The following is a 16087-nucleotide window of genomic DNA, read 5'->3' as shown; positions in this document are numbered from 1 at the left end:
AACTTAAAGCAACCCCAGATCATAACATAAGATCATAACACTGCACTTGTACACTCGGCACTATGCATTATGGGTGCACCACACTCTTCCCTTCCTACCCTGAGGCGCCCATCACTCTGGAATAGGCTTGATGTAAAACCTCAGTATTTATGTTTGATTGGTGACTCACCAGTGCCTTTCATCTTCTTTAAAAAAACAACAAATAAATAAAAAGGCAAATTGCTGATTTGATTCCTCCTAGACCCGTTTTGTTTTGTCAACCAAATGATGACTTTCTTCATTTGCGTCGGAGTTGCCATGAACAGCTACCAAATGGAAATTCGACACTTGATATTAAAATCAACTTGTTACTATTGACTTTTTAGCCATGCAACTTCAAATTTATTTATTCATTTTTGACCACATTTATTCAACAAAGTTGACAATCCACCAATCTCCTTCCAGGTTTTAGTAATGTGTTGAGGGGTTCTTAACCCAGTTCCAGTAATTTTAAATCTCCTTAGTTGTTTTCTTTGCTTAATGCATCCCAATAATTTGACCCTTCTGAAATGGTGACTTTTTTTTGACCAAGCAGTGTATTTCCTAAACAGTTAATGCAATATTTTTTAAACCCTTTGAATTAAAACTGAAAGTCAACATTCCCAAGCCTGTAGACAATTCCTTAAGGTCTGCTATTGCATTTAAACACCAACAAAATTAAAGCATAGAAAGATTTATAAAAATGCAAGATGTTCTTATCATGCAGCTCTAACAATACTTATTTCCAGTGGAAAAAAATAGATGAATAAATAAAAAATATCACTCAGGTCACATGAACAATTAAATGATCTTTCCACAGGGGGAAAAAAATGGACAGGAACTTTCAACAAAAGATATAGTCAAGTTGAATTTCACATGAAGTTTTATTTTTTATCTTATAAGGATAGACATAATAATTATAAAAATTACTTACAGAATTAAGTAACAGGTTTTAAAATGTGTTTATACTTCTAAATGCAAATAAAATGAACTATCTACAATGTTTGTTTTTTTTAAAAAAAGAAAATGCCGTCCAATAGAAGCCATATACGTGAAGAACATGAAATCTATACATGTATCTGTGACACTCATCAAATTGCACTTTTTTCTTTTTTTTTTTCTTTTTCTTTTTTTAAACCAAGTAATCAAAGAGTATCAGCATCTCAAAGGGACCATATTGATGATTTTGTATTGTTCTCTCATTGTCTATACTAAGTAGGAATAAAACACAAACAAAAACAAACAAAAAACTTTCCCTTTCTCTTACTTCCAAACATACAAAGTTTAATTCGATATGTATATTAGTATGAAATCCCTTCCTCTCTCTCTCTCTCTCTCTCTCTCACACACACACACACACACACACACAAAAAAAAAAAACTCCTACATAGGATTCTTGCGAAAACTTGCATTAAGCAATCTCGATTATTTTCATACTACTACGGGAGTGGACGTGTAGAGTGTGGAGTAGATACAGTATGATCCCTCAAATGCTGTGTAACACTGGTACCTTGGCCTTCAGTTGGCACTCCACATAAAACACCAGTGCATTTGATCTGATAGAGCGCAGTAAAAAAAGAAAACACTTTCATTTCCGAAATGGGCAAGAATTAAAAAAAAAAAAAAAAAAAAAAACTAAACAAAAAAAAAAAAGAAAAACAGGAATCTCACAATTGTTCAACACAATAAGTTTTCCTTTTAGGAAACGAGGAACTGAAAGAAAAAGACGGGTACACATGCATCACACTGACGTACACTTACAACTCTACTCATATCATGCAAAAAAGAATGGCCTAGCATTCATATCTTTTTTTTTCCTTTTTTTTTTTTCCTGTTTGAATTTCCCACGTTGACCGGACATCAAACACGGTACAATACTACAGTAGGTAAGTGTAAAGAAAAAGGCCGAACCGTCCAATCTGAGTGTCCGTTTGCATATGCCACTGCTGAAACGAGTCTGACGTGTACGCAAAGCTGCAATGGTTACTGAAGGTGCATATGATTTGCTTACAGTCTCCATGACTGTTTATGAATCACAATGATTTTAATGGACAGCAGTTCTTTTTTTTTTTTCCTTCCTTGTGGGTTGTGTGGTGTGTTTTTTTTTTTTTTTTTTTGGTAAGCTAAGCGTTAAGGTCGTACGGTTAAACAGCTGTGACATCATTTCCACTGAAATAAAGCCGTTGTGTTTTTCACTTTCTTTTGTTTCTTGTGCGTTTCCTTCTAGTTTTTTTTTTCCTGCCCCAGATACAGTTATGCTTTCTTTTTCAGACTGCAAGTGAACACTGCTTAAAAAAACAACAACAGGTATAGATAGAGGGTATAGGTCTAGAACAAACACTCATGAGGAAAAAAAAAAAAAAAGAGGAAGAAAAAAGGCATGAGGTAATGACTAACACATGTGGCTGTGAGTGTATATGTTACTTAAACATTTGAACATTCCTGAAGAAAGAAAATCCCTCAGGTCATCCGGCATACAGCTCTATTAAGAACGTACAAAAAGAAGAAAGAAGAATATGAAAAGCAGACGAACATTTACAGCGAGGCACATACATTTCAACGGTAAAAAACAAAAAAGAAAAATCTCAAAAGGCTAACTGTGTAAGACGCTATGTCCTTATCATATACGATTAGAATGGGTTGCAATGCACTACCTGAATACTTATATTATTATTATCATTATTATTGCAGTTTTCTTACTATTGTTAGTCTCGACTTCATAGTCTTGGAATATCTGGGCAATGTTTCTCAAGTGTTTAATTGAATACAAATGAAATGATGTCCTTAAGGTGTTTTAGTGAAGGAAAAAAATTAAAATAAAATACTGCGCGACTGAATTAAGACAATTATAAGCCATCTACGAATATCACAGAATACAAACTGCAGACGTTTAAAAACAATTACGAAGGCATCAAGAGCCATAGCTGAACATCACAAGAACAATATAGGAAAGAAAGAAAAAAAATCTCACAAATGGCTTTCAGACTTGATGAAGTGGCTGAATGTTGATAAATCATGCATCTCTCAAAGAAAAAACAAAAACAACAAAAAAAGAGATCTTCAAGTGCTCCAATATGTTGTTGACGCAAAAACCCCCCCAAAAAACAATAATAATAATTAGTGCTTACGATTACTGAGAGATCAGGAAATAATGTGGAATCAAATACAAACAATGCAGTATGAAAGAAGCTGGTGAGCAAACTACAAATGTGTGTCATCTATCAAACAGATGAGTAAAATTTGTAGTAGGTAAGATTTATTTCAGATTAACTGAGATTTCCGTCGCCGTGCGAGCGGTCTGGGTAAACTGCATCAAAGCGATTGAAACTTTTTCTGCGGGTGAAGGAGCCTCTCAGTCGTCAAAGTGCCCGATTCAAAAAGGAAGAACTGGAGGCCGACCTCCCAGTCTCCCGTTCTCGAGTGGAAATGATGTACGCCCGTTATTCAACAGGAATGAACAACACTTATAAAAAATAATAATAATAACAATAAAAGACCATATGAACATGTAGCTACTTTTGTTTAGGGAATATCATGTCAAAACAACACCCATCCCTTCATGTGGAAAACGAGAAAAAGACACTTAACTAGTGGCAATCCAAGGCTCCAGTGAAATATCCGTCATCCGTCGGCGCATCTCCTTTAAGATGGTGCAAAGAAACGTTCCGTGAGAACTTTTGGCAGAGTTTGTGGATCGCAACCGAAGTCAAATCTCCTCCCGGGGCCACCTGGACCTTTTTCCTTTCATCCGCCTATGACGTTTTCACCAAGTCGTACACGTAAATGTGAAAGTCGTCATCGAATTTGATGAAATAGACGGAGGGCTTGGCCTCCACCTGGTGTATGACCATGCCAGTCCGTTTAGAGCCGTCCTCCTTGGCGTACTCCACTTGCTTGCCCACCAGGCTGTCCACCACCTCTCCGGGCTCGCGCTCCGCGGGGGGAGAGTCGTCTGAAAACGTTAAAAAAAATTAATTAATAAATAGGGGGTTATATGGCAAGTAAGCACAAAAATGGCTTTGCCTCAAGAGTGCACAGATCTTCCTACACAGATTTGAAAAGGTTATAGAGCCTGAAATACTTCCTTCAACTCTCCGCCACAATATGGTACCTTTAAAATTAATCTCTTATGAACGTAACTCACTCGAATCTGGCATGATCCTTAGGTCTCCGTCCTTGTAGTCGTCGAGTAGCTGATACATGTAGAGGACTGGGTCCTTTTCGTAAGTGATATAAAACCATGTGTTCATAATGGGGGCACGCGCCAACACCATACCCCGCCACTCATCTTTTGAGCCTTCCTCCGTCTCGAACATATGCTCCACTGCCTTGCCGATCATCGTGTCAGCCAGATGTGCGTCACTGATGCGCGTCGAAGCTGGTGCACAGATGTGGGGAGGGGAGGAAGAAAAATCAATGATCCGGATCCTAAAATATATTATTTAATACACGCTTTGTAATGGTCTGCATTGTCATTAGGGGAAAAGCTCAGGTTTGATTAATCAAAGGACTAGCAAATTATTAGTTTAGGAAATAACACACTAGGTGCATGAAGAAAGGTATAAACATTCAAATTGAAGGACAGCACATTCTGTGGTTTGCCTTGCTGCTTTAACAGAGCTGTGTCGAGGTGTAACTGTGCACTAATGTACTGTATCAAGGTGCATCATGGGAAGGTGTTCATATCATGGGAATCAACATTCGGTTATTATATGTCCAACGCAGTTGCACTATTTTAACCCTAGAGCTTCAGATCATAAAAACCAACACACATTTTATGTTACGTGGTTACACAATTATTATTTTTTTTACTGTTTAAGATCTCTTAAATAATTTCTACACGACACCAGTCCTGTCCTGCACCAGCCCTGTCCTGCACCAGCCCTGTCCTCAACCTACAATGCTCAAAATCGTGCCATGGAAAACAGCCATTTTAGCCAACTTTAGAACGCTATTTGAGGTTAATATGGTGACTCAGGCATTGCTATGGAGCTTATGATGTTTTAATCAGTCATTATTACCAAAGAAATTTGAGAAAATGTATGAATATATGAACTCATTTCTTAAATACAGGGTGAACCTGTAGTATGTTTTTTTTTCTAATATTAAACTTTTATTTTGTTTTGCACTGACAAAACTGCAGTTTTCGGTAATAATTCAGAAACTAAAAAAAAAGTTTCAGGTCATCATTTTACTTCCTTAACATTCATTCAAAATATTCTGAACTTCACATTAAATCTTGTTATAAAGTTAGATCATGAGCAGAGTGTGTTGTTACGCATGTAGCATTTTTCTAAATATTAAATACATATTAATAAATGGTACAACTCTGTGTATGTTAGTTACAGAAGGTCAGGTCATGTTTAAACATACATGCAAAGAAAATCCCAAGGTCATAGACAAGGGTATAGGGTGAAAACAGAAAAACAGTGTCCATCAGGCACCTAACAATGATAAATTAATGTCCCAGACAAATAATTTACTCCATTAACATTTTCATATTGGAAAGAAAAAATAAATCTAATACAAACTTTACTAACTGTATTCATCTGTTAATACATGCCAAATGTTGCCATTTTTAAATTTCTGACATTGTAAAAAAAAACATCAACAACAAAAAAGTTTTGGCCAATGACATGAAAAAAAATCGTGTTAATGAAAATCTTGAATTTATAGAAATCCTGCAAACAATGCTACCACCACCTAGTGGCAGACACAAAAACCTTTTGCTTTAAAGTAGTTTACAGCCCTATACATGGTACAACATAGTAAAAAGTTTGTTTTTATCTTGTGCTAGGTTTTCCCAGGCTGCCCCACAGACCCTAAAAATAGTATTTAGTAGTCAATGCTCAGTAAGTGTCTTAATCTAACAGCACCAGGGTCTATAGCTTTGAGACAGCATGCATTACAGCCAAAATTTTAACATAAGCATCTAAATGGTGTGTGAATTCAAGAAATCATTTCAGTTTTAACTCCAGATTAACATGCTTATTGTTTTATGCAGTAAGGCATTCACTGCAACAATGCAGTTATTTTCATTTGCACACAAGTAAAAAAAAAAAAAAAAAAAAAAACCTAATTTAAATTACCACCATCCTGACCAGGCAGTTGGTCTTTCTTTGTCCAGTCACCTTCATCTAATTGGTAAAAGTAAATAACCTGCTGTTTGTTATTTAAAAAAAGAAAAGAAAAAGGGGGCCAGATCAAATACCTGATGCATACCTCTACCTCACCTCTTTTGATTTTTATGGCAAGCTTACTTAAAAATAAATATCTTTGTTTGTATCTGTTTAAAACAGATTATCTGATCAATGGGTTACATCCCTATTCCTCAAAACCAATACAAAAACTAAATCAAGGCGTACCTACACGGTCCGGCAGGACTTCCAGCCCCTGCACTCGCTCATCCTTGTGCAGCTCCAGGCCATATACGCAATCGAACCCATCGTACTTGATTAGATAGAGTGATGGGTTGACCGGGACTTGGTCTAACACGGTGCCCTTCCACTGGGACGCGGCTCCACTGCCCTCCTTCCAGATGTGCTGTATGCGGCAACCCACAATGTTTCGCCTGGGCTGGGACACTTTGGTGGGCCCCATGCTGGTTTTATGTTTTCTGTAAGAATAAACATTATGAACTGTCTTTATAGCGTGTTGATGCGAAAGGCTTTCTGGTATAATTTGAAACCTTAAAATATTCTGTGCACACTGTGAATCTCTGCCATGACCTTGAGAGTTTCTGTTAGCAGCCAAAACACGCTAACCACACCAATAACACTGTACGGTGATAAATGAGTTCAGTACTGCTAGAAAGGGTTTTCGGATTAAACCAGTCACGTCAACAAAGAGAATAAATAAAGCCGGTGTGACTAATTTCAATTAGTGTAAATCGGATGTCTCCAGGGTTAGGAAACTTACTTGTGGGAATTCTTTTTCTTCATCATATTTGCAGAGACACCGGAATGTCCTTAAACGGGAAATCATGCAGAAGCACAATGTCGTTATTAAAAACAACCCTCTGCGGAGCAGGAATGCATACACACACACAAAACAGAAGCCCTGGTGCTAATTTTACCTGCATCAGCTCTGGATCTCTGACCTGCGTTCTTCCCGAATGGGGTCTTCATTCATCTGGATGTAGGGGAGCAGCCTTGCTGCCAAACTAGGGTGAAAATAGGAACTGAAATGTGTCTAACAAAAAGAATAGGGGTGGGGAAAATGTGTTGAAAAAGGACAAATGCTGGCAGGTAATCCAATAGTCCAATCTGGTGTTCTCAGCAGCCCACTCAGGGCTCTGGCAGGTGATGGTTATCCAGTCTTTTACGTTTGTAGAAGGGCTTTTAAAAACCTATGAAACAGAGAAAACGAGAAGCAGATTTATTATTCTAAACCTCGAAACAGATACCACAGTGGTTCACTGCCAGTTATACCAATTTGTAGATGAAACCCCATCGAGTCGAATCAGCCTACGTAGGAGCTAGAGAGAATTCATCTAGAATCTTTTAGCCATAATACCAAGCAGATGTCTCTGGTTGCATTCCAAACTTTGGAAATTGATTTTTAATTGGACTGACATTTAAACTCATTAAAGAGCGTTTCATAATTGGCCGAACATACGGATAGTCTTAAAAACCTGATCAGATAAGCAGTGACAACATAAAACACTATTTAGTCAACCGAGTCAAGGTTGTTGCGTTATGTATCAGGACGGTCATAAAAATAAGGGCAGCTGATGTCTGGTGCACTTTTAATCATGGGAAAAAAAAAAAAAAAAAAAGCAACAACAAAATGGTGGTCGTACAGTCTGTTCTGCTGAACCCAAATGGCTCTATTAAGGCTATAAACTGCGGAGAACCAGATGCAACGATTCGGGACCACTCAGCTACAGTAAAGCAACATTACTCAAGCCTTTAAAACCTATTCCAATACAATTATCATAGAACAGGCGAAATTAAATCATTTGATTCTGTAGGTCAAAAAAAAAAAGATTTTAAATAAAGGAAAAATGATGCTATTAGAATTTTTTTTTTTTTTTTTTTACCACACAGTGGTCAAAAGTTTACATACAATCATCAGGAACATGAATGACATGGCAATATCGGGAGCGACATGAAATTAAAAACAAAAATATAATGTACAAGTTTAAATATATTTAGGATTTTCTGAATTCAACACGGGGTCAAAAATAAATATATAGCGCACTTAATATTTGTTTGAATGTCCTTTAGCAAGTTCCACCATTAGCAGATGCTTTTTGTATCCATCAACAAACTCCTTGCAGAAATCTGGTTGGATTTTCACACTTCTATTCTTGGCAGAACTGGTAGCGTTCAGCTAAACTTGTTGGTCTCCTGGCACAGACATGACTTTTAAACACTTCCACAAATTTGTAATGAGGTTTCAAAAACTTTCCTGCTTTATCCACTCCACAGAATTGATGTGTGTTTGGGGTCATTGTCAGGCTCAAACATTTAATTTTGTTTTAATGTTACAACTGGTTAGATGATGATTTGAGGTTATGCTGAAGAACTCTGATTTAATCCTGAGTTCCACTGGCAGAAAAACAGCCTCAGGCATGAAGCTAGCATCATGTCTCACCTTCACTCCTTCAAACACATCTCTGGTCAGAACTTCCCTCCAGATAGCTTTTTTGTTGTCCATGTGGTCAGCTTAAAGCTTTAGTCAAGCCTCAAGGTGAAGATTTTGGAGCAGGCACTTCTTTCATGGATGGCATCCTTTCAGTTCAGTCAAAATTTGTTTGACTGTAAACAGTAACCCTGGTGCTCCAGTAGCTTTAAGTTCCTGTCAGGCCTGTGTCTTGGTGGTTCCTGGGTTGTTTATGACCAGATGTGTCTTCCTCCAGACATTGGCAAAGTGGCTCCACCTCCAAGCAACTTGCACAATTGTTTGAACCAATCTTGGAATCTGCAAACGTTCAGATCAAAACTGACCTCCTATTGCACTGTGTTGGCCAATCCAATGAGTGCTCTCAAACAAACTTTTTTTCCCCTTATTTGCACAGAGAAGCTACCAGATGTGGTCAAGCATGATCACAAACGGGAAGTTGAGAGGCTTTGAGATTGCCAAATTAAGAGACACGTTGAGGCTTCTATCATTGCTGAATTAATGATCCAAACAGGTGCATATTTTCTCTTTATACTGTACTTCAGAAAAAGCGCTACAAATTCTTGATTTATTTTTTCAATTATTATTTATTGATGTTGTTTTATTTATTCTGGATGTATTCTGTACAACCACAATTCACCAAAAAAACTAAATAATTTAAGCTCAATATCGCCATGACATTCATGTTCATGAGGAGAATGCATGATGTGAACTGCATATTCAGGATAAATTGAGAAAAACAAACAAACAAACAAAAAAACACCAACGGATAATATTTAAAATATGTTTAACGTACAGCATCACGACTTGAAACTTGGTTAGGATTTTGGAAGAGTTATCCAGTGAAAAACTGCCCAGTGTCATGATGCACAGTACCAATGTAAACACTGAAGAGAGTACAGCATCATGTGCCTTTGTGTTTGCAATAAACTAACCAATGTTATGTCGTCTTCAAAAGCATTTATATACAGTTCTCTGGACTGTTCTTCCGCATCACCACTAACCAGTTTTCCTATTAGTCTGTGTTTGAATACAACTTCTAAAACCTACTAAAAGTTCTGGTTCGAGGACGGGTCTTTTAAATTTTCTAGATTAATAAATACTTATGAACATAGAGTGCAGGTTTTTAAATAAAGATCATGACAGTGATCATGCAGACAGCAGTGCGCTTTAAAAAGACACAGAACTTTTTTAGTAAATTTTTTAACATTACAGTAAAACCAGACAGATGTTTTGTTTCTCTAGTGTACAAAGTGTTTAAGCTTCCATATAAATAATCAGGCGGCCATACGAACTGTGGTGCTCACGGCTTAGCTTCGGGTGTGTTGGGAAAGAAAAGTATATTTAGAACAGCGCCATTAGTTTTCCCAATAGCACTGTCAATACAGCATCACTCACTGCACCTAATATCTCAACACACTTCACTGAGGAAGCTAGTTTTTAAGATCGCTCTATAGATTAAAAGATTTACATTAAGACACTTAGGGCTGGTTTCAAAAACCCTGTGTCTGGACAAAGCGAATCACACTTTAGCTTGTATTTTGAAACACGAGTCAGTTCATATATAAACGACTACCATCCAGCACTTCTTGCTTTTTCGAGAAGGAAATTGCATCAGATCACGATGCCTTCGGGGCCAGTTCTGCTCGTGAAATCTAGAGTCGTGTTTAGTCGATCCCTTAGGCTTCCCAGGGCTCATCTAACAAACCTTAGCTGATAGAAATAATGGAAAAGGTGGCCAGGAGGTCTCTCCCCATGAGGAAACGGCAACGGGAAGTCGACTAGGGGATGAAATACATGACTCAGCTCAATAACAATTTAAATGCTAGTTTACTTTATCCCTTGGGTTCTTCCATTTGATCACCTTAATTAAAAGAAGCGCATACTAAGGCTGATTTAATGAACTGCTGTTGAACTTGATCTCCTTCAGAAGAATGCATCACTTCCTCAGATCTATTCCTATTCTGTTTCTTTTAAAACTGAAGCTGAACACAAATGTGTTAGCATGTGACCAAGCTGCTGGTCATGGCTGATCAGTAACCCCTTGGACAAGCACTGGACAACCAGATCACATTGTTCAATGTGAAAAATAAACACAATATTCCTGTAACATCATGCAGTTGAGTATCATCTCAATATGTGCAAGAAAACAACACAAAAATCCTAAGATGTCTATTTAAGGATGTTTGATACAAATACTGTTATAGGAAAATATCCAAGAACACAACGTGAAGCTGAATTACTGCTGATTTTCTATCCTGGAGCTGAGCAAATTCTGAAGTGTAATAACAATAAACTTTCTTCTTTTTTATCCATTTATAGTTACACTTTCGGTTGTGGAACGTACGTACAAGTTCCTGTTATCTCTGACGTTATTGCAGTTATAAACTATTTCTCTTTTTTTCTCTTTCAAATTTAATAGGGAAACTCATACTTTGGCAGATTTTGTGGAAAAAATGTAGAGCTAAAAAACTAACACCGGAGACTCCTTCCATAAAATATTAATTATTATGCGAGCCTACAGAAAACATACGACAGTGACATTTTAGGTCTTCACTTAGGTCTTCAAACAAACCAACGAATCTTTATCTTTCTGATGAACTTGTGGTGATTATCATGACCATTACCACATTGTACAGCTGCTTCTGTTGTAAATTTCTAATCAAATGGCTCAGTGATGATGAAACATTTTTGGCCAAGTGTTTGGCCTTTTATTTAGGTTACTAACACAAGAACCAAAAGCTTCTTTTAGCAGCATGCTACACCTCTGCTGCATCCAAGCGTTCCTGAAAGTAGGTTACTAAACTAAGAGTTTACAGATACCCTGTTTTAACCTATCGAGGAACTCTTCACCCAGACCTTTCCACCTGAATGCGCATGACATCCCAGCAGTTTAGATGTGGAGAGTTTTTGCACTTAATGCTGTATGCATGAGACACCTTGCAGTGATGAGTATTAGCACTCAACCTCAGCTCAGATGTGTACGGTACTAATGGTCATGGAGGTGCTAATGGTCATGGAGTCAACACGGCGAGGTATCTTACATGTCTAAAGGTTACATCACACAATATTACTTTTGCTTTCTGATGGAAAAGACTAAACGTTGCTTTTGATACATCAAAAACGCAACACTTTAGCACCATAATATACAGTAATATATAGATATATAAAACTGCCCTTATGCACAAATTCCACCTTGGAAATGAGTTAGCCGTTTTATTTTCCCAAAATGGCTGGAAAGAGTATCTGGGACGAAGTGCAGGAACAACTTCAATAAATGAGTTACTACTAAAAAGCAAGATATTCCCCAGGGGCACATATGAGGGGCATTCAAGTCAAACAGAGACTTCTCATGAACGATTTACATTTACAGAAACTGTCAAGCACAGTACGGTTATGAAACTCTTTATTTAGTAAGACATCTAAATAATGCTACCTTTTTTTTTTTTTTTTTTTTTTTTAAAGAAGTTTGTCGTTCCTGTGAACATTCAGCGAGTGGAATGCCTGATCCAGGAAAATTGACACAACTTGTCACCATCTGTATGTGGAAACTGTACACACAATCATTATCGCCAACAACACTTGCACATTAAACATCCTCTCCATATAGTTCTGACCTGGCTCCAAGCCATTTCCACATGTTTAAACCATTAAAGGAGGAGTTCCTGGGAGGCCAGCGTTTCGGACATAAATGCACCACTCTGGCTCCAACCTTCTACCTTGATGATATCCAAGCACTAGTGAAACGCTGGGATAAGTGCATTAATGTAGGAGGGGATTATATAGAGAAATAAATAGAGAATTTAAACACACTCATAAGTGTGTTCGGTAATTCTCCGCAAATTAAAAGTGCACCGCTTTGACTTGATTTTGATGAGAATACAACTAGTACAGGATGAGTCATCAAATTAAATAAAATCTACCAATTAAAACCTGAATGTCATCATTATATGAGGACATGACATCAACTTCTCTCTCTATCTAATTAATATATATCCATGTAACGTTCTCATTTGAATACGGTTAAGTAAAATTCTTTTGTCCTGGTTGAAGACATTGATTACATTTACAGTCATCAGCTATTAAAGTCAGTACAAAGTGCAATGTATACAACAGTAAAGGTCTCAGGAGGACATCATGTATTTTAATTTGAAAAGATTATCTCTTTTTTTTTTGTTGCTCAAATGTAGGCCTTCTGGAAAAATCCATTCGCTCTTGGAGGAAACAAGGGCTAATATTATTGGCGGCTGGTACAGTTGGCTTTTGTTACATGGAGGTGAATGTTACTGCTAATTGATCCATTAGGGCTGTAAAGGTGCCCTACAAACCCGTTCATCACAAACACTAATGAAGTGGCGCGGCACGGCGGCCCCCGCCCCCGCCCCCTTACACACACACACACACACACACACACACACACACTATAAACATTATAGACAAAACATGCATCCTGTGCCACTGATTCATGCCTCGTCTGCAACTCGGGGTGCAATCTGAACCCATTATTTAGGACTGATGAGGTTTCAGGCTGAGATAAGGGAAGGACAGTGAACGGCACAGAGCGATCAGCTAACCGGATCAGCTTTCTGCAAAATGCCAAAGCGGACAACATGAAATGTTCAAATGCAATGGAAATCATTCAAATAACTACACGCAAATGATACACCTCACCCTGTCTATCCATCTATATATATATATATATATATATATATATATATATATATATATATATATACACACAAATGTATATTATATTCTGTACACGCGGTTATTAATACACGTTAACGCGACATACTTTAATATAACATTATAAATAATTGTTCGATTGTTTCACTACGCTACTGCATACACACACACACACACACACGATCTAGCAAGTCATAAAAGGTGAAATGTTTGTTTTTCGCAATGACAGCCGCACAAAACACATTCTTCTATCATTACCAATAAACTATTAATAAAAATTCATACCTACATCAATTACTGCTAAGCAATAAGCGAACATCCCCCCCTACTCCCCCCCCAAAAAAGAGATATGCTAAGCAAAGCTAAATGAAAACCTCAGCCAACCTTTACCGACTGCAGAGGTCGTAATTATCCCAGGAGAACCCGAAATAGGGTTACATCTCTTAAAAAGGGCCGTGGCAGACAAACAGAAAAAAAAAAATCCTTATGCATCTTTAGGACAAAAAAACATGAATTAAAAAAAATCAGAAAGGTTAGCCGGGCAGCTAGCTGTGTAAGCAGTGAGCGATGTCAGCCATGTTTGCTCGGCTATTATTTACAATCCCCGCAGCAGCCGAACAAAGGAGGGACTGTAAAAAGCGACGCTGCCTGTCTGACAAGAAACACATTTCAAATGAAAACAAAAATGTCTGGAGAGGGGAAGAGAGAGAGAGAAAAAAAGCGCCTCCACTCAGCCTTGCAGTGCCGCACGAAAACCTGTGTCAGGTCTGTTTCACAGTTCTCACGAAGCAATAACCGAGTGCATATGGTTTGGTGATATGTTCAGCTTACCCCCTTTTTGTGAGAAAAAAAAGGAGTGAATTTATATCATGCTACGGAAAAATTCCTCTCCTGCTCTGTGAATCCAGCAGCAGCCGTTTTGATGAGCTCAACTGCGGCCGAGACTTCCCCCTCCCTCCCCTCCAATTCTCTGCCGAAAAGTGCTCCGCTATAAAGACGCGGCCCAGCGTGAGGAACCAGCACTTCCTGCGCAATACTGAGCTCATGTACAGTTTCCATCTTTATCACCCTCTGCTTTAAAGTTGAGGGTAAAATTGGTTTAGCTGCGCAGACAATGCAATGCGACAAGAGTAATGTTACAAAAAAGTGTATGGTTAATTTAAAGGTTAAGCTTAATTTCATTAAAAAAATAAATAATTTAAAAGGTTGAAAAAAAAAAGACATTTATGAGTGCTTGTATTGCACTGAGATAAGTGATCTGTTTCAACTGAGAGAGGATATCAGGATCTAAGCTGCCATCCTTAATACATCTTTCTACCCAAATTGTCACCACTCTAATTTACATTTACATTATGGCATTTGGCAGATGCCAATATCCAGAGCGAATTACATTAGATCTCTTTTTACATCTGAGCAGTTGAGGGTTAGGGGCCTTGCTCAAGGGCCCAACAATGGCAACTTGGGACCTTCTGGTCAGTAGTCCAACGCCTTAATCATTGTGCGACAAGAGAATTTAGACTTTCACTTGTTTGTCACAGACATGGTTCTTTACAGTTTTGTGCATTTCCCTGTTTTTGCATGCATTTCCTTACTGTGGATTTCCTTACACTCTTCGAAAAATTTACTAGTATCTTAACAGAGGTGTGTTTGTGTGTGTGTGTGTAAATAAGTGTGTGACTAAGTGTGTACATGGTGCCCTGTGATGCCCTTCATGTTCAGTTTCCCTTGTATACTTAGGCTCCAGATCTGCCATGATGCTGATCAGCATAAAGTTGTTTCCTGAAATGACTGAATGATACAGTAGCTACATTGAGCAGATCCATTAATTAAATCATTCAACACTAAGAAACAAATATATAAATAGCTCTTTCAGTGGTGAGCTGGCTTATTGGTTACCAGACTCGCCTTGCACCTCCAGGTTCCGGGTTCGATTCCCACTTTGGGTCTATGTGCAAGGAGTTCGCATGTTCTCCCCATGCTTTGTGGGTTTCCTCGGAGTAATCTGATTTCCACCCATAATCAATAAGACATACAGATTCCCAAATTGCCCAAAGTGTGTGAATGAGAAGTGCATGTGTGCTTTGCGATGGATTGGCACCCTGGCACCTTGTGTCCTAAGTCTTCTGGGACAGGCTCCAGACCCCATGATACAGTTACAGGTACAGTGTGCACATGTATGTATACAGTATGTATACAGAATAAAGTGGTGTAGATGATGAGTGAGTGAACAAATGAGATACACAGAATGAGATCTGCCATAACATTACAATGCAGAACATTAAGACCAATATAGTTTTTTTGCCTTTTGCCACTCGGGGCAGCTCTGTCCACTCGGTCAATGATTCCACTAGACCACGGAGGTTCACTGTGGTCTGGCACTGGGCCATTAAAAACATGATTTTTAAAACATGGGGGTTGCATGGTGGGCCTGCATAGATCAGACATGTTTGTCTGGTGCATTCCATGGATGCTCATTCAGATGGAGATCTGGGGAATTTGCAGGCTGCTTTAACAACAACTGTCTGCTAAGCCCCATACATGGCAGACTGTGATGAACTGGAAGTTTTGATACATTTCTATCATAGCCTGCATTGACTACTTTTTTTCAGTGAGTTGTGCTTCAGTGGGTTTTCTATACGATCAGACTGGATGAGCTGGCCTTTGGTCCCCACAGGCATAGATGCGCATTGGATGCCTATGATCCTTTCACCAGTTTGCTGGTGAATAGTGATCTGTGCTATTCACGGCACCTGGTTGT

At 38.2% G+C, this 16087-nt stretch overlaps 1 protein-coding gene across 5 annotated transcripts; it reads right to left on the bottom strand.

Moving 5' to 3' along the window:
- Nucleotides 1–883: 883 nt before the first annotated feature.
- Nucleotides 884–14284, bottom strand: LOC128545813 (spindlin-Z). Of its 5 annotated transcripts, none has more exons than XM_053516477.1 (6): nucleotides 14161–14284; nucleotides 7094–7366; nucleotides 6937–6985; nucleotides 6384–6634; nucleotides 4163–4396; nucleotides 884–3970 (listed from the first exon to the last, which is right to left on the bottom strand). In XM_053516477.1, exons 2-6 carry the CDS (start codon nucleotides 7143–7145, stop codon nucleotides 3771–3773), a joined length of 786 nt encoding a protein of 261 aa, XP_053372452.1. In that variant the 5' UTR covers nucleotides 7146–7366; nucleotides 14161–14284; the 3' UTR covers nucleotides 884–3770. The 5 variants fall into 5 exon arrangements, with proteins under 5 accessions (XP_053372452.1, XP_053372451.1, XP_053372454.1 ...); XM_053516476.1 differs by lacking the exon at nucleotides 14161–14284 and adding an exon at nucleotides 13714–14118; XM_053516479.1 differs by lacking the exon at nucleotides 14161–14284 and adding an exon at nucleotides 13720–14118.
- Between the last annotated feature and the right edge of the window lie 1803 nt (nucleotides 14285–16087).

This window comes from Clarias gariepinus, chromosome 17 (genome assembly GCF_024256425.1).
Source record: "Clarias gariepinus isolate MV-2021 ecotype Netherlands chromosome 17, CGAR_prim_01v2, whole genome shotgun sequence".
NCBI classification, from domain to species: domain Eukaryota; kingdom Metazoa; phylum Chordata; class Actinopteri; order Siluriformes; family Clariidae; genus Clarias; species Clarias gariepinus.
Note: the sequence above shows the minus strand (reverse complement) of the source record. Positions and strands in the feature narration are given on the sequence as shown.